The sequence below is a fragment of the Alosa sapidissima genome, chromosome 4 (assembly GCF_018492685.1).
Source record: "Alosa sapidissima isolate fAloSap1 chromosome 4, fAloSap1.pri, whole genome shotgun sequence".
In the NCBI taxonomy this organism is placed as follows: Eukaryota; Metazoa; Chordata; class Actinopteri; order Clupeiformes; family Clupeidae; genus Alosa; species Alosa sapidissima.
In genome coordinates, this window is record NC_055960.1 from 26,692,748 (window position 1) to 26,711,918 (window position 19,171).

The 19,171-nt window shown below is 41.1% G+C and overlaps 1 protein-coding gene across 3 annotated transcripts in view; it reads left to right on the forward strand.

Moving 5' to 3' along the window:
* frs3 (fibroblast growth factor receptor substrate 3) overlaps positions 1-18,556 on the forward strand; it is a 29,952-nt gene extending 11,396 nt beyond the window's left edge. For all 3 annotated transcript variants that reach the window (XM_042089895.1, XM_042089896.1, XM_042089897.1), the window contains 3 exons: positions 11,123-11,284; positions 11,450-11,571; positions 12,772-18,556. In XM_042089895.1, coding sequence (XP_041945829.1) covers positions 11,123-11,284; positions 11,450-11,571; positions 12,772-14,208 — 1,721 coding nt within the window. In that variant the 3' untranslated portion in view covers positions 14,209-18,556. The remainder of the gene's footprint in view (positions 1-11,122; positions 11,285-11,449; positions 11,572-12,771) is intronic.
* The last annotated feature ends 615 nt before the right edge of the window (positions 18,557-19,171 follow it).

The following is a 19,171-nucleotide window of genomic DNA, read 5'->3' on the forward strand; positions in this document are numbered from 1 at the left end:
CAAAAAATACGTAGGCGCAAAATATGCCTATTCGTCCAGCATAACGTGTGCCGCTAAATATTTTTAATTTTACACCTTCAGGGTTTCCCACACGTTGACTAATCTGTGGCTGGGAGCCACAAAATCGAAACCGGCCACCACACATTGACGTTCTATGTTGTAGCCTACTATTTAAAAGATGAGATAAAGTCCTTTCACTGAGCTGCGCTTTTCACTCACGCAGCCTTTCCTTGCCCTGCCCGCTCTCTCTCGTAACGAACACGCTGCCCCTCCTCTGCAAAATATTCACGATTGTTGAAGGATTGTTGTTACCACATAGAAGCATTGCATAGAACACGGCAGGCTAAATTGCTATTAAATCCGCTTCGTGACCATGCATCATGACCATGCTGCGCAAATTTGTTCAAAACTGCTGAATTAAAGTTAACTGCTAAGGTCTTATCACAACATAGTACATTAAGGAGACTAAACTAAGTTATGCAATCAAGCAGTATCTCAAAGCTAACGTCAGAATACTGTTTGGATGTCAAGTTTAGCATGTTTACTTACAGCTGCTTGTCAATTTCGTTAGTCATGCAGGGTTCATTATATTGACTCTGAATGTTTGGAAAATCCCAATGTAAATGGAAAAGTGTTTTCCAAGACTCAAAAGTGCTTGTCCTAAGGAGAAGTACGAACCGTTATTTGAACTACGTTATGAATTGCATCCACACATCAGCAGCCTTTTAACTATGTTAATGTTAATTGCAAGGATTCCCTCACGAACGTCTTAAAGTGACAGGCACTCAATTAGACCTATACACTACTGAACTTTATTGAATGCTACCTCTGACTAAGAATGCATTACTTTGCACTTGTATAGTCTTTTATTTTGGAATCTTAAGAGCAATAAACATATATTGCAATGTTAAGGAATTCATGTTTTTTTATTCAGATATGTAAATCAACATGTATAAGTTGCAATTAGTCAATTAATGGGTCGATAATCGAATCGGACTGAAAAAATGAATCATTAGATTAATCGATGCATCGAAAAAATAGATCGCTAGATTAATCGTTTAAAAAATAATCGTTTATCCCCGCCCCTACTACCGAACCACCCCACATGGCATCACAAAGTCATCCCCAGCAGCACTACTACTAAAAAGAGAACTGCACACGAACATGGACTTAAAGGGGAACTTGGCAACTATTTCAACGTAATAAACCCGTTTAGAAATCATTTGGATGGTTAAATGACCTGTTTCGGTGAAAATGGTGACTTTTCCCGCTGCCCCTAGCGTCCCCAGGCGGAAAACCAACCTTGCAATATTGAGACTACCGTCTCGGAAAGAGAAGTGAGAAACAACATCCACATTGTCTGCCGAACTTATGCTAACCGTTTTGCTAGCTTGTAAACAAATCCATGTGCTTTATCATTATACCTTTTTCCACAGTTTGAAATAGCATAATGCACAATTTCTTCAGCAGAGGGGGAAATCCTGCCAAGTTTCCCTTTAATCAAACCACCAACAGGAAGTGAAATTGTGCAACACTGTCAGCAAAAACATGCCCGGTGGCAAGCTGCTGCACTACGGGTCCTTCTCTCCCGGTGACCAGGTTCTAGCTCGGAGTTATCATGGGGGACCTAAGTGGGTGCCTGCTGAGGTGGTGGTCGTGACCAGTCCACTGTCATACCAGGTATGCACCAGGAACGACATGATGTGGCGGCGCCACACTGACCAGTTGCTTGCTAGTAAGGACCCAGAGACAGAGGTAACGTCATTCACCAAGCAGAACGAGTACCCAGTGCAGGACACCCTGAGCCCAGGAGTCATGTCAGAGGTCAGGAACGATACGGAGACTCCACCCGCCACCCTTCATGACCAAAGAGGAGTGGACACAGCAGCCCAGATCTTTGTGGCTACCGGCCTGGGCCAGCACAGCCCCCCATGGAGAACAACCTCAGCTGGTATCCAACACGGGAGCGGCATCCTCCCGACCATTTGAACTTATAATTTACAAATGTAGCTCTCACATTCTGTCCTAAAATGGAAGTGTTCATTTTGATGGTGTTGTATTGCAATTGCAGGTGGTTGTGTTAAATAAGGGGGGTGTATTAGAGTTCTACACTTCTTATCCTTAATTCTGGCCCTGTTGGGCCACTGTACTGAAGCGCCCCTATTTGGCAGGTTGCTCTATGTATCGTATCTTTTAAGTTTCACATATAAATTAGTTAATGGCATGCTGCCTCCGGTCTATTCATTTATTAAGGATTACATTGTTATTAAAATATAACACCAAGTTTTGTGGAATTTCATCCATGGGGGGGGGGGGGGGTAGAGGATGATGAGAGGAACTACAAGGCAGGACTGTCTTACACACACACTTTCTCTCATAAACACACACACATATACACACATGCGCACACACACATACACGCATACACATACACGCACACATGTACACAAAGTCACATTCTGTATTTCCAGTATTGGCGTTACGTAGTTTGTCCACCATATGGCGCAGCGTATTGCTGCAAGACAGAGCCGTAGGTATGGTTCTGCTGCCAGACACATTCATTACTCCACTTCACTTCCGAAAACCACAATGGATAGCTTATGGTTTCACAGCTTTGTGGCTTGTGTATTCATCGTATAAGTAGGATGATTTTCAGGTGAAATGTGATTCCCATTTCTTCTTGAAGCCGAAATAAACATGAGAATGTTTATCAGACATGCTTGGTTTTTACTGTAGGTACGTTAATCTTTCACCAGCTTAATGTTATATCCATAGGTAAAATAACATTAACGTTTGCATTGGTTGAGTGATGGAGGCGTAGATTGTTGGTGTAGTTTTGAAACATAAACGCGGTTATATGAGCAAATTGATAACAGCACTGTAATATCTCTTTCGACTGTCATCCCATTGTGTTCTGACTATACTGACAGGAGCTAAGTTAGTTAGCCACAAAACTAGTTAATCGCTATGTGAGGGTTTGCTGTAGTGCTGGGCGGTATGATCAAAAATGTATATCACAGTATTTTTCAAAAAACGGTTTCATGGTATAATCAGATGTTCACAGCATTTTCTACAGGTTGAGAGAGGAATTGCTGCAGTAGATTGACTATTGGTCTATTTTACTGTCATGATGTTGACTAACTCCACACTAGTGGTAAAGCAGGTTTGCATGGCCCCAGGAAATGATGCTGTTTACAAAGAGCCACTCATGATTCTAATGAAGTGAGGAATCAGAATGCAAAGACAATTGCAGTCAAAATACAGAACCTTTACTGTGCAAATTTCACAAACATCTTGTATAAAACATTACATTACATTTACATTACATTACATTTGGCTGACGCTTTTTAACCAAAGCCAACCAATGGTAAACAGTAAGTTTTAGAACAATTCTCACAATTTTAGGACAGTTTAACCAATACAAAAACCAATACAAAAAGTAGTGCAACTTGCAATAATTATACTTTTTTGAAAATGATGCAATTGAAAATAAAACCTCTCTGCCAATATGCTTACTCTGTCAAATAGGCCTATCAGAAACGTGCCTTAATGCATGGGTTCCCAAACTCCATCAATGTGGGCCTCCCCTCCGAAAACAGTGACACCTCCGGATCCGTTCTAGTGGTCATTATTTCTTGGGAAAGGACCTCTGAAAACAAGAATGACCGCTGTCAATGGCAACGGAGTTTGTGCTTGGAACTTCATTCAAAAGTGAAAGCAGACAGTTGATCAGCTGTGTTCTAAAGAATGTTTGATTCAAGTTCAGCATGTGTTGCGAACTATTTGTTTCTCAGCAAAAGCCACGACGAAACGGTAACAAATAAGTGTAAAGAGACATATCATGGAGTTTATTTTTTCGTTTTGGCAAGCAGCCGTATAATAAGCGGGATAATGTATAGAACGCCGGTCATCATGGGAAAATAAGTCCCTTCAGGGCGAAAACAAGACCCCTCCGCTGGCGCGTCGGGGTCCGGTTCGCCCTGTCGGGACTTATTTTCCCCATAATGACCGGCGTTCTATACATTATCCCTTACTTATAATGTTGACAATTACATAATCATTGAAAAAAAAAAAAGATAGTTCTAACATGAAATAAACGTTTTTCCTTCTTTTTTGAATCAACCTTCCGCGCCTCCCCTCAAATTATTTGGCGCCCCCCAGGGCAGGCGCGCCTCACAGTTTGGGAACCTCTGGTGTAGACAACTGCCATATTGGCGTTACAAACTAACCCCATGCATTACTATGGAGAATTTTTTGAGTGCTGTATCTCCTCATTAGAAAGTCTCTAGTAAAACTAGTTGTTCTGGTACCCCCCCCCAAAAAAAAAAAAAAAGTAACTAAGTAACTTTTACTTAAAGTACATTTTAAATGAACTACTTTTTACTTTTACTTGAGTCAGGGCTGTAGTCAAGACCACCTTTGTCGAGTCCAAGACAAGTCCAAGACCAGGACCAGTCGAGACCAAGTCAAGACCGAGTCCAAAGAGGTTCGAGTCCAAGACAAGACCGAGTCCAAAAAGGTTCGAGTCCGAGTCAAGACCGAGTCCAGGATAGGAAAAAAAGTCTTGTGCATGACAGTATCAAGACAATCATTTTGGGTTATTATTATTATTATCTAAAAGCAAAAACAGTGTGAACACACCCAGGATTTGTAAGTGTAGCCATTCCCCTTCTCCAATATTATTATAGGGCTGTCAAACGATTCAAAATATATATTTTGAAATGAATTAATCTCGATTAACCGCAATTAAAAAGTTCCTAAAGACTAAAGCTTCAACATAAATCACAAAATTAATGAGTAACCACAAAGGTAAAAGTAAAACACTTTTATATTATTTAAATGATAATACTGACACAGTAACTGTGTTTTAAAGTATTCATTTCTTAAGAAATACTACACATATGATGCTGTTTAACTCATTTGTAAATGGTGCACTGTTACTTTAAGCCCATTGTGGCCACGTTCTCATAATGATCTTTTTTGTACCAGCTCCATTGAAATATAGCCTATAGCTAGTCCACAAGCTCTAATATTGTTTGTACCACATGTATTGTACAATATTAACAATGATAAGCATGATATTAAGTTGGTATAAACAGTTTTCATTCCTTTGGAAATAGAAGCATGTAATGACATGATGCTAGCTAGACATTTTCTGTTTGCAATTAAAAGTGAATGATGAGCCTGAGCCAGTCACCTAGCTATCTGAATGGAATGTGTTTCAATCGGCATAATATGTGCTTCATGTAAACAAATTATTGAAGACTTCAAGACTCACCAGTTCCATTACACAAAGGCAAAGACAACTCTTCATATTTTTGTCCATTTTTCAAATCACAGTGAGTGCAGCCTACATACATGTTTATAACTGGTCAGTAGTGGAAATCGGATAAATCCGCAATCTCCTCTAACCTCATCTTTGTTGCCTTCCTTTTATAAGTTTCTTATATTAAAAAGGAGATATCAATTATCATCAACAACGACAAGCCAGTTGGAGCCTGCCAATCGTTTTCTCTCCTTCTCGTGTGCGTTCAGACGCGCTCTTAATTAAATGGAGTAGCATACGTTCAAGTTGGATCTTAATGGAGAGGAGCCGAAAAGTATCATCTTTATGTAACTGTTGCAGTTGGTGCATTTTGACATTGTAAACGTTATCTAACAAGAGTGAAAAGCAGTTTGCAGTAAAGCTACTATTTGGCTAAATGTTGGTTCCTCTTTATCTTCAGCTAACTCCACAGACAGTAAAATAAACTCTCAGGCTTGCGGTTTTAGGTTTTGCGGCTTCCGTTACGTGACATCAGCCCCCCACAAAGGTAAACACTATTTTGTAGTTAATAATAATAGGAGTTAATATTTTGTAACGCATTATGTATTTCAAAATGAATCGCGGCGATTAACACGTTAATTTTTATGGCCCTAAAGACACCTGGACTCGGTCGAGACCAAAAGCCATATTTGGCAAGACCAGTGGCCGAGACCGAGATAAGACCAAGTCCAAATACTAGCGAGTCCGAGACCATAGAAAAACGGTCTCGAGTCCGGACTCGAGTCCAAGACCGGACTCGAGTACTACAGCCCTGACTTGAGTACATTTTCAGATCGGTATTTTAACTTGTACTTGAATAATATTTCATCAAGGTATTGGTACTTTTACTTGAGTACAATAGTTTCGTACTTTTTCCACCTCTGACATTCATATCATAACGAAAATATACACCGGTATACCGCCCAGCACTAGTTTGCTGGTGATGCACCCTAAACACCAGGCTAGGACATTTCTGCTTGCTAAATAGGAGCAAATAATAAATATATAGCACAAATAAGTAGCACACATTGGCTCTCTCCGCTCTACTACCCCTCTTACACACCACAGCGCAGGACAAGGGTACTTGGTACTTGGGACCAAACACTGAGGGGGTAAGCAGAGTTTTGGCAGCACTGAATCATCACGGGTCAAAATGCAAGATGTTTGGATGATTATCATTTCTGTCATTAACAATTAAGGCTCCCTGTACGCAATTTGCTTGTATAAAATGATTCCACTAACACGCCAACAAACACGGGTATGCAGTGTCTATTCAAAACGACGAAATAAACTGACAATAGGAATAACCCAGGCTATTTTGGACCTGACACTTGGATTAAACAAAAAACAATTCTGACTGAAAGGTCCCAAATTGAAAAGAGTGATACACTAATGGTCCCAAATTTAAGGACGGACGTTTCAGAATGCCACACAGCTACAGAGAACAATTGGCAGACAGAGCGAGATGTCACTTATGCTGCCTACCAGAGACTGTTTTTTAAGTCACATTGTTGCAAATTTCATATGATGCATCATTCCACAAAATGGTTGGTCTTCTCTATCATAAAGTAATTCAATAGGCTTAACAAACATATAGCCTTAACTCAAAATAGCTGATCAGATGCACATGCAGATGTCACATGCAGCCATGCCTAAATTCTGTTCACTGCACATTTATTAAAGGCTAATGTATTACAATCTAATATTCAATATTCATTCTTGAATAGCTGAAATAATGTTTTTCCCTATCATCTTATTTTTAAAGCATGCCTACCTGCGGGCATGCAATTTGCAGTGGCGATTCTAGACATTTTTAACAAGGGTGGCACTAGTGAGGCACTGATTAATTCAAGGGTGGCATGAGCCTACACAAAGTTGCGAATCAAGGAGTATTTCCTGATCGGGGAAACCTTTTGGTCCGCAGTTCAATTGTGCCGCAAATTAACAGACAGAAGCGGGGCGTAATTTAAATTCATGGCTCCATAGACCAGCAATCTACTCGTCGAGGAGGCTCATAATTTGAGAAACGCTGCAGATCATAGACAGAGAAAGCTCTGTGAAAAGAACGCAGGCATAGGCCTATGATTTTGTTGTGACACGCTACTATGGAAAATTAACTTTATAAAGACCGGCTCGGCCAAAAAAATAAAAGAAAAAAGTATGCCAGATGGCCAGTCCAGCCCTGCGTTCAGGAATTATTTAAGCAAAAGTGGAACGTGCGCAATGTTTCATTTATCCCTCCTGATCGGGAGGAATAAGCAGGCATGGGGGATGAAAAAAACAGTTTAGCCTAAGCTATTTAAACTTCCCATAATTTCAATATTTTACAACAAATGCTCAGAATATGTAGCCTAGATGCGACGAGAGTTTAGTGAGTAGGCCTAAGCTTGATGAACCATAAATGAAAAAAATTCTTAACATTACATTAGGACATAATTGCCATAAAAACATTTACAAAAGTATACAGGCCTAGCCTACAGTTAACACTTAATGACCTAGCAAATGTCGGCGACTTAAGTGTGTGATTAGATAAATAGGCAGATGCAATAGGTAAATAGATATCTTTGTGTGTTAGCACAAGCAGTAGCCTGTAGGCTAATAAAGGCCAGCGTGTTTGCCACTTACATTAGTAGTTTATGGCAATGTGGTTATCACCTATAGACCAAGACCTATTTTATTTTTATTCATTCTATTCTATGCACTCTTTTATTTCTTAAACAAATAAATTACTGTATATGAAGAGCCTTTCATTAGGAATCTAGATAGATAGGCCTATTCAAATACATAATGCTCCACCTTGATTAGAACCTCGTTATGGGAGAAAATTTTTACATCGTGTTTGTTATAAATGACTATCGGCAGATATATCGGTTATCAGGTTTTGAAAAACTCAAATATCGATATCAGTAGGTTATCAGCCTTCAAAATCCCCTATCGGTCAGGCTCTATAGGAGATGGAGACAAATTGACATACACACACACACACGCATACACACACACTTACACACACAGTACAAGCATACACAAAAGTTGCAAGAGTAGGGGGTGGAGTAGGAGATGGAGACAAATTGACAAGCGTGACAAGTGGGAGAGGATGTACAGGACTGAGTGGCGGTCATATTTTGTTAATACTACAGTACACAATCTTAATCATATGTTAAATTACATATGGTAATTACATCATTAGTAATAGTACCACAAAATGGTTTTACACATTATTCCAAGTTGATGAATAGCAGTGGCTGTTAGTTCTGCCTTTGGAAATAGCACTATTTAATGTTTTAGTTTAAGGTTTTTTGTTGAAGACAAAACAGAGATATCTAACTCAAAATACTTTCAAAGCAAAAAATTCCTATGTCTGGCAATGACAAGATTCCTCTGTAAAAACAAGCAGAACAGGAATCATCTGTGCAATCATCTCCAGTCAGTTGCACATATTGTAAGTAGGCTGCTATCAGAAGATTTCATCTCTAGATGGCGACATGCACCCTAATAGGTGATGACCGCAAGACAAGTACTGGTAGTATAGCCATGTTCCAAAGTCAAGGAAGCATACTCAACGGCAAGCCTTTTCAAGGACACCACATCATCAAAAAAGTCAGGGCCGTCCAATTTATCAAACCATATTATGTTGCAATTACATAAAGGAGTATATTTTTAATGAAACAACACCTTATTGTGTTCAAATAGTCCTTTCAATTCAGTAATCCATTTTTCTAAATGAATCTTGTAAGGTAAGTGTATATGCTGGGGACAAGAGAGTTTGTCACAGTTACTAAACCACAAAACCAGGAATTAAGCAAACCCCTCTGGCTCCGCCCCTGGCTCTAACATCACATGTGATGAAGACAATGGAGCGACTGGTCTTAGGTATGCTCAGACCCCAGGTACGCCATGCTGGTTACAGTTTGTATACCAGGAGAAAGTGGGCGTGGACGATGCCATCACTTATCTTCTACACAGGACACATTCTCACCTAGCCTGGCCATTTGCCATCCCCTTGGTACGCTTCGCTTCTACAAGGGTCTGGGATCTCGGCTATTGACGAACGTTTGCAAGCTACTTCAACATTTTGTTATATATGGCTAGTTATTTTCCTGGATTACAGATTACCTGACCGAGCGACCACAGTTTGTCAGACTGAAGAACTGTCTCTCTGACACTGTGATCAGCAGCACCGGAGCGCCACAGGGAACTGTGCTCTCTCCAGTCCTGTTCACCTTGTACACATCTGACTTCTGCTACAACACCAAGTCATGCCACATGCAGAAGTTTTCTGACGATACTGCAATTGTGGGGCGTATCAGGGACGAGCAGGAGGAGGAGTACAGGAGCCTGGTGGAGGACTTTGTGCAATCAACTCAACACTTCAAAGACCAAGGAGATGGTGGTGGATTTCCGCAGGTCTAAGCCAGCTCTGCTACCAGTCTCCATTGATGGGGTCAATGTGGAGGTGGTAAGCACCTACAAGTATCTGGGTCTCCACCTGGACAATAAACTGGACTGGTCAGCCAACACTGACGCACTCTACAAGAAAGGGCAGAGCAGGCTGTACTTCCTGAGGAGGCTGCGGTCCTTCAATGTGTGCAGCAAGCTCCTCAGGATGTTCTACCAGTCTGTTGTTGCCAGCGTCCTCTTCTATGCAGTGGTATGCTGGGGAGGAAGCACAAAGAAGAAGGATGCTGGGCGACTTGACAGGCTGGTAAGGAAAGCTGGCTATGTAGTGGGAGCTGAACTGGAGTGCATCACTTCAATATCTGACAAAAGGACCCTGAACAAACTGATCAACATCTTGGACAATGAGTGTCATCCACTCCACAGCACTATTGTAAAGCAGAAGAGCCTGATTAGCTGGAGACTTCGCTCACTGCCTTGCACAACAGACAGACTGAGGAAGTCATTTGTCCCCAGGGCCATTGAACTGTTCAATGCTTCACTTAAGGGAAGAGGAGAGATAGACTTCTCCGCATAGTCTGTCTGCCTCTCCACCCTCTCCATGTTTGGGTACTGTCTGTCCACTAGCCACTTTTTACCACTGTCTTTCTGCCTCACTGTTTGCATGCTATATTAGCACATATGCATAACCCCTCCCTCCATGCCACAGCCGGATTGTGGCCACACTTATACCTTTCCTAATATAGTTATATATATACAGATATAGTTTTTTCTATAGTTGTTTTATATGACCTTGCCTACTCTCTGATATGTCCATATTTATTTTATGCTGGTCTCTAGACTTTATTCTTGCACTGTTGGACTTACTCATTTAACCCATCACCATGACATTCACTCACACAGAGCACCTTACCTTATTATGCACAGAGAATCACAGGCTCAGTCCCTGCCTCAGTCATTGCAAGCGCCTCTTGATTAATCACCCACTATGCGGATACTGTTTTTAGAATTGATTTAGATTAAGTGTTAATTAGTATAATATGTATTTTAGTATATTCTTTATCTTCGACTGTCATTGTTGCTTAGTTGTGTTTTTTATATTATATACTTTTAATTACTTTTTTCTGCTGTTAGTGAATGTGTGTGAGATGTCTGTATGCTACTGAGACCTTGAATTTCCCCTTGGGGATCAATAAAGTATACAGTATTTTATTTTGATACATGGCATGGCTACTGTATTTTGACGTTTATTTTGTTTATTTTATTTGTTATTTTATTTCCAAATACACTTTGATGCATTTCTGCCCATCCCTGCTCATATGTATACATTTGAGGGGATTTTGAGATCTCTTTAATTTTTTGTTGCAAAAAGTTTGGATGACAGTTTAGAATTTCTCAAGTTGATGTCTGGTCTCTCCACAGGAATCTTTGCATTCAAATGCTCACGTGCAGAGGAGATCTTCAACCTACTGCAGGAACTCATGCAGTGCAACAGTATCAACGTGGTGGAGGAGCCGATGCTAATGACCAGGCCAGCACACACACCTGAGATAGACATGTCACGAACACCACAAACACCCAATAGTAAGTGGCGGCCTATTTCATTTCATTATGATTTACCTTGCTTTCACAATTCACACAAAACAGGCGTTTTGAAGTTATGAATAACAAGATGTTGACTTATTTATTTGTGTTGATGTCTTGAAGGCATTTAAATCTTTCTTTGTGAATCTGACCCTGCCATTTTAGCTCCAGCATTCCCAGTTCAGGGCTTTCCCAATGGATATCCAGGCTACTCAATCAGCGGTGACTCATCTCAGCCCTCTCTCAATGACGACCATGGACACAGCCTCATGGGTTTAGATGATCAGGTAATCATGTGAGAGGAGATCCACTAACATGTGAAAACGTACAGGATGAAAGATTTGAAACATGTGATCAGAGAAAACATACATGGTGCTTTGTGACTTCAATATGGGCATATAGGACAATGACAATGTGTAATAGGGTGTCATGTCTTTTGAACTTATCCCTTGATTCATTAGATTAATCATAGGTTGGGTGTCTTTCAGTTCCCTTAAGCGAGTCCACCAGAAATAGTCAGTGACACTTACTGTATTCATGGTTTGTCTCACTGGTGTTACATTCTCAGTGAGTGGCGCTTTTTACATTCTCATTGAGTGGTGAATTTTGCACTGATGAGACAAAACATTCTGACCAGCCCAATGTGCTGTTGGTGGCACCAAAACGGCTGCCAAGGCACATACTTTACAAGACTCTGATGATGTTCTCAGGTATCCGGCTCTATGTCAACAGCACACGGCACTGTTGGAGTCTTAAACAGCTTAAACAGCTTAAACTCCTCTAGCATGACACAGTTGCAGGATAGCCTGTCTAAACTGAGAAAGACTTGCACAATAACGCCAGACTGCCGCCGCCTGCATCCAAAATCATTTTGCCATGACAGGATTGGAACCAATCGTAAGAACAACAAGTAAACCAGAAAAAACATGTTGTGGACAATCCACATTTCCACAGAACTAATGTGTGTACAGTTTCCAATGGAACTTTCCACTGAATTGGCACTCTCTCTTTGGATTGTCTGCAGCCTTCTCTGTGAGCCCCAACGTCATTTAGCAAGGGCTACCCCTCCTAACAGATCCAAGCATAGGTTGTCAACAAGTGACAGTGAAGTACATCTTCTTAAACATAAACAAAAATGTATTGGCTTGTTGTAGGTAGATAGATGGCACACTATACTACAGCCACTGTCATATAAATGACATGTAAGGACATGTAACCATAACTCATTTTTTAAGACCTGGCTTCAACATTTTGTTATATATGGCTAGTTATTTTCCACGATTGTTCTGTCTACTTCCATGTTAACTTCCTGTTTTCTGTTCTGAATCATCTGTTTCAGTCTGTCTCAGTAGGAGTCATAACAATAATCACCAGTATGTTACAGACAAGTCAATGTATTCTGAGGCATCCTTTGTTGGGCCTGTTAGAGTAGTGTAACTCTTTAAACATTTCTTGCAACAATTCTGTTTTGTCTGTTCTGTTTTAAGGCTCACACCTATGTGAATACTGTTAATGTGGAAGGGGAGCTCTCCAGTCGACATTGTGTACACTCCCTGCCTGAGGTGAGGCCCAGCTCTTTTCAAGACAGCGGGTGTGGTGGTCCCTCCACAGGCCCAGCCAGCATGCACTGCTGTGGGCCGCTGGATGACCACAAAGACCCTCAGGTCTTCCTACAGCCGGGCTCCCAAGAGGTGAAGTTCATGCTGGGGCCAACGCCTGCCCAGCGTCACCTGCTGGAGCGGGATCAGCAGCGCCACTCTCACCAGCTGCCCCCTCACGTCATGCGCAGCGGCGGCGGCGGTGGTGGGGCCGAGACCAGCTCAGGCACAGAGGGTGAGGAGCCCCCTTTACACATGTGTAACAATCACTCATACCACCACTACCACCATCACCTGATGCACATGCACCCGGAGAGCTGCTCCGCACCGCCCAGCCAGCTCACCTACGAGAACATCAACGGGCTGCGCGGCTCGCTGAGTTCCGCTGGCCGGCGCCAGCGCCTCAGCCCCAGCAGTGTGTCCCAGTCGCTGGGCTCCAGCAGCAGCAGCAGCACGGGGGACATGCACCCCCACTCGCTGCCCCTGGTGTCGCACGCTCACCCTTCCTCCGCCTCTCTGCCCCACCCGCTGCCCCCGCAGAGCTACAGCTGCGAGAGGGGGGGCCACCGGAGGACGGCGCTGCTCAACTACGAGAACCTGCCGTCTCTGCCGCCAGTGTGGGAGTACCGTGCACTGCAGCGGCACGAGGACGAGGACGACGAGGAGCAGGACGAGGACGAGGAGGAAGAGGAGGAGGAGGAGGAGTACGAGGAAGAGGAAGAGGAGGACGAGGAGGACTTTGATGAGTACGAGTTCTCCGAGGGGCCTGGCACACCCAACGGCTACCACCAACAGGAGGCTGGGGTCCACCGTGACGCCCTGCAGAACTACGTGAACACCGACCAGATGCAGATCCCTGCACCCCCGCGCCACGCCTGCCCCCCCCACCTGCCACCCCACCCACAGAGGCCCTGCCAGGCCGAGAGGGGCGGGCGGATCTTTGGCTTCCCCCACCTCCGGCGAAGGTCTGGAGGAGGGGGCAGCGCCAGGGGCGGGAGAGGCAGCTGTGAACACGGTCACATGCCACCACCACCATCCCGCCAACTCAACTACATCCAGGTGGACTTGGATGGTGAGTCGCCATCAGTCTGTCAGGGGCATGGGGCTGGGGCAGCTGGCGTGGGCCCTGTGTCCCAGCGCTCCCTGGCTCACAAGAGAGGCATGGCAGCATCGGCCTCAGGCCCACCCCCACCGCGCCGCAGTGAGTTCTACGCCGTCATCGACCTGAAGAAGACGGTGGCCATGTCCAACCTGCAAAAAGCCCTGCCGCGTGATGATGGAACCTCGCGAAAGACTCGCCACAATAGCACTGACCTGCCTCTGTAGGACTGGGAGGAGAGGGAGAGTGTGAGTAAGGCGGCTATTAAAAGTTAACTCAAAGCGCTCCAACACTAATGTCTGTGCATTATCGCCATGGAGCAGTTTAGTTTTTTCCTCATGTTTAATACCTCTTCCACCACACCTTCATTATAAATAAAGGTTACACAAAGGGTCCTTGCTGAACACTACTGGATGAGATAATGTAGCATGACGGGGAAGGATTTGTTATTAGTTTTTTTTTTTTTTTTTAAATACTTTAAAAGTCCTGTCTTGGGGAATCAATATTCTACTGAATGGCTTGTTCAAAGCTGAGGATCTCCCAACTCCATGTATTTAAGATTTTGTTTAGCTCCTTGAGGACAGTGTTTACAATTTTTCACTCAAAAACAAGTACTGAATCAAAACGTATCCTCTACAGTACCATAATTAAACAGGATGTAGCAGAATCCTTATTTTGTGTACCCACGTCTGGCCTAAATTACAATCATATCAGAGAGCATGTACTGAGTTCATTTTAGTGAACAATTTGAATGAAATCGTTAACATGCTTCTCTGGGTAGGTCTTTGGGTTAGTGTCATCTGCCTTCAATACAGAAATTAGAAATTGCACATTATCTTCCACAATTGTAATGAAACCTCCTCACACACCAGTATAAGGCTAAATTTACATTGGCATGCTGGATTAGTGGATGGCCACATTTATCAGTCATATTTGTTTCATAATAAGGGAGCAACATAAGTAATAGGTTTCTTGGACTTACTGGTTATGTAATGCATATTTAGGGTGCATCAGGTTGAGTATAACAGTCAAGGTACATAAGTCCTATGACTTTGGTGATGTTCAAAAGAGTTTGGCCATGGAGTATTTTTACTTATCCTGTGAAGAGCAAGGACTGTTTTTGTCTAGAGTCCTAAAATGCAGGATGTGCCATACTGTGATCATGCCTTGCTAAAAGCTCAAACCTTCAGGCTTAAACCTTCAGAGATAATGCTGCTTGTAAACAAGGAAACAAAGATGGCTCATGTATATACTGTATGAGAAAGAGAACATATCCTCTGAGACGTATAGCATAGTAAGACTTGATAAGATACTGCCAGTGTTTGATATGTTTATAAGAAGTGATTGACATCCCCTTAGAAATGACCTCTTGAAATATCATCTATTACAGGGATGGGATAGGAGGGTATTTAAAAATCATTCCATTAAGTTTTTTTTACTTGACAGGACAGATTTATTTATTATTTATTTACTTATTTATTTATGTATTTATGTATGACGTTACCTTTTGAACAGCATTAAGCTCCATTGTGATTGTAATCCAGACAATCTGGAGACCAAAGTTTCACTTGTGTCAACATCATAAATAGATAGCCTACCAGCGGAGCTGAATGTTTGCTCAGAAAATATACAGCATGTATGGAGGAGATTTTTCTCTCACATATTGTTGATGTATAGTGCCAAATTTGAAGTTGCTAAAATAAACATAAAGGACGTAATTTATATTACATTAAGAGAGGATTTAACCTGAGGGCTACTAATAACTTCCACAACATAAATGCAGCTCAGTCAATTCTAACTGGGCACTTCCTTTAGCAGTCAACTTGGTCTAGTCAAAGGCATTGACCAACTTCTGGTCATGGGATCATGTTGCCCTGCTCTCCTTTCACAACGCGCTTGTGGCTATACTTAGCAAAAGGAAAAAGCTCAAATGTTTTTCTCACACAGTTTCCTGTTACACACCTTATAGAAGAGAGAAAATATGAAAGTCCAGAGCATTGGTATGATGTCCTTGTCATCATGGCCAAACCTTTCATCACATCACAGGATCGGCTTGCCTCATTGTCACACAATAGTAATGCATAGCTTGCACTTCGACTTATTTTAATTTTTTTTTTTTTAATTGACGGCTAAAGCCAGATTCACTAAAGGGCTTTAGTGTGTGCAGAATGTCATAAATGTGTCTAACCTACTTACACCTGAGTAGAGTTTCATGTGATTCTGGCCTCTGATTCGAATAACATTTTGCATATTAAGCCATGCTACATGACAATAAGGCCACGTAGATAATGCAGAAGATGCGCATTGCTAATCTGTTGACTTAGAAATATATAAGCTTGAAGAGAAGAAAAATATTTTGCCACTTTTCTGAGGGGGTATATTAATTTCTAAACATATATTTTTTATGGTATAGTATGTTTTAAAGAGTGTTTACATTTTGCAATAATGGCCAATGAGAGTTAATCAGACTGGAACCAGGTTGTCGTAGCAATGTAAAAATGGTTGTGCAGTGTTGAAATTCCTCTGGATCACACATGTCTGAATCATCACTGACCTCACTCAGGCTTTTTGTGTTGATAAATATGTTCTGTTGTGCTTCAGTTAAGCTTGGTTAAGAAAGAATAGACCACATGATCTGAATCCATTTCTGAAGCATACAATATTTACACTTTTACAGTAGGTGACTCAACTGTGCCATATTAGTGATTATTGCCAAATACTGTTTTGGGCACTTATGGCATTACTGAATGTTGAAATCTATGAATCCATAAGAACCAGAGTAGGCTACATTTTCTTAATGTGTGTGTTTACACTAGTATTGTAGGTTTCACTTGAATACTGAATGTTTTTGAAGGTTTACATCAGAGAGAAAAAAAACATTTAAAGTTATCATCAACTGCTTTTACTCAACATTTTATAATTTGTCATTTGTAGTGTTTTGGCATTTTTTTCTTTTGATATGCATAGATTGTAGGTTTTTATGGAACCATTGTTTTTATGCTGAGGATACCTCAGAACATTATCAGAAGCTGCCAGTGCCTACCATTGTGTCTATGTCCTAGCAGCATCAACACCTGTTGCATACCTATAATTAGCATCCCATTAGAAGACTAGTTTGTACTTCAGACTCTTCAAAGCAATCAATAGGTCAGCTTCTTTATATAAAATAGCGTGACTTTCTCTTGTCCACAGAGAAGTTGATTTTAACCCAACAGAAATCAGTTTTATTGAAGAAAAAAAAGAATCCATCAGCAATTTGTTCAATCAAGAGCTGTATTATCTTGATTGTTACTTGCGGTTGAGTGAGTGCTGGTCAAAACAACTCTTTGGCAAACCTGGTTGATTGTAATGTACACTGATGATTCTGTGTGCCAAATTTGGATGAGAGCAAAGCCCATAAAGGACAGACTTCACTGGGGACTAGTGGCTCACTCTCATTGCTGTATTTTCCCCCCAGAGTATGAATGTAATAAACAGTAAGACCACCGTGTGCAAGTGGACACTTGCACTCATATGTTTCTATCCTTGCCATGAAAATAACAAAAGATAAAAAGTGGAAGTGTTATCATTGATGTTTTGTCTCTAAACGTTTCAAAAAGCAGAGAAATTGCAGTTTGTTTTCTTTGTATACAGTATTTACATTTCTTCTATGTATGTATTTCTGTGTATGTACATACATATATATATATATATCTATATATATCGACATATATATGTGGGTATGCGGTGACAGTCTGCTTCTTGTATGTTTCATTTGGGAAAGGTGAAAGGGAAACAGTTCACATTTGCCACTGCGGTTAAACACGGGCACAGGGGGAGACAGAGTAGAGTGAGTGAGTGACAGAATGAGGAAGGATGACAGTCGAAGAATTTATTAATTATTATTCTATTGGTTGAAGCATTGCCATGTCACTTTGCAGAAAGCTCCTTTAGTAATATTGTCATTTTATCAACCTCCCCCTTTACTCCCCTTCCCCAAACAAATCAGGCATGCCCTCTGGTGAATGCTATTTTCAGTTCTTTACACCTTTTGAATCGTAAAGGCTTGTACAATTAAAATGAATGTGATTCAATGTATTATGTCAACATTAAAATAATCAAACTGTAAAGAGATATTTTGATTACTATTTCAATCCAAAGTGGATTTTTACACACTGTTTTTCCTTTGGAGGAAAAAAAATCGCAAATGCTGCCTGGTTAAGACATACTTTCAACTCACCTAACGGATGAACAATTTTACCAACAATGTTGTTGCATACTCAAAAGAAAATAGGTTATTAATTTAGATTTTGCCTAAAGTTAAATGCTATTTTTTTTTTCAGATTTGCTGTAACAGTTAGCTGCTGGATAGCAATTTAAGCATGAATTCAACTGTGTAGGAGTCTGGCTTTTGTGGACAGCAGAATGAGAATGGTCTTAAAAATGCTGTTTTTGCAGGAAGCTGTAAATATCCCTCACAAGGTAGTCGTGTCAAGTTTTTGTCTTTCCATCTTCGTATCCTTTTTATTTTGTTTAACTGATTTTTGATAATGTGTCATTGTGATCAACAAACATATTAAAATGAAAATAAACTTTCCTTGTTTGATGTATCAACTCTGTCAGGCAGCTCAATGTTGTAGGCTCTTGACCAGTGACCGACCAATATTAGGCTATTTTTTATATTGCTGAAAATGAACTCTAAAAGGAAGTGGCATGCAACTTAGTTGTCCTTTTGCCTTGTCTTGTCCTTGACTCAAGTTACAGAAACAAGTCTGCAAATGCGTTGCTTGGAGGTTCCTGCCCTGCCACACTGCAAAAAACTGCTTATCTAATAAAATCTAACCAAGATTATTAGTCTTATATCAAGATAAAAATAACTAGTTTGTTTTGTTTTCAGTATAAAGAGACCAGTGGCGATTCTAGACATTTTTAACAAGGGTGGCACTAGTAAGGCACTGATTAATTCAAGGGTGGCATGAGGCAAAACATCCAGATTAGAAACAGGCTCAAGATGTGAAATTAGCACAAATACATTAGGGAAACAAGATGCAAACACCAAACTCATAAATTGAAGGACAAAAAAACACAAATACCTTACTCTCACATAAAATGTCTTTGTATTTGAATAAAATGTAATACAAACATATTAAAGTTAATTATCTAAGTTGTCTGTCACTGGGCTATGCTGTTCTAAAACAAATTCCATCATGG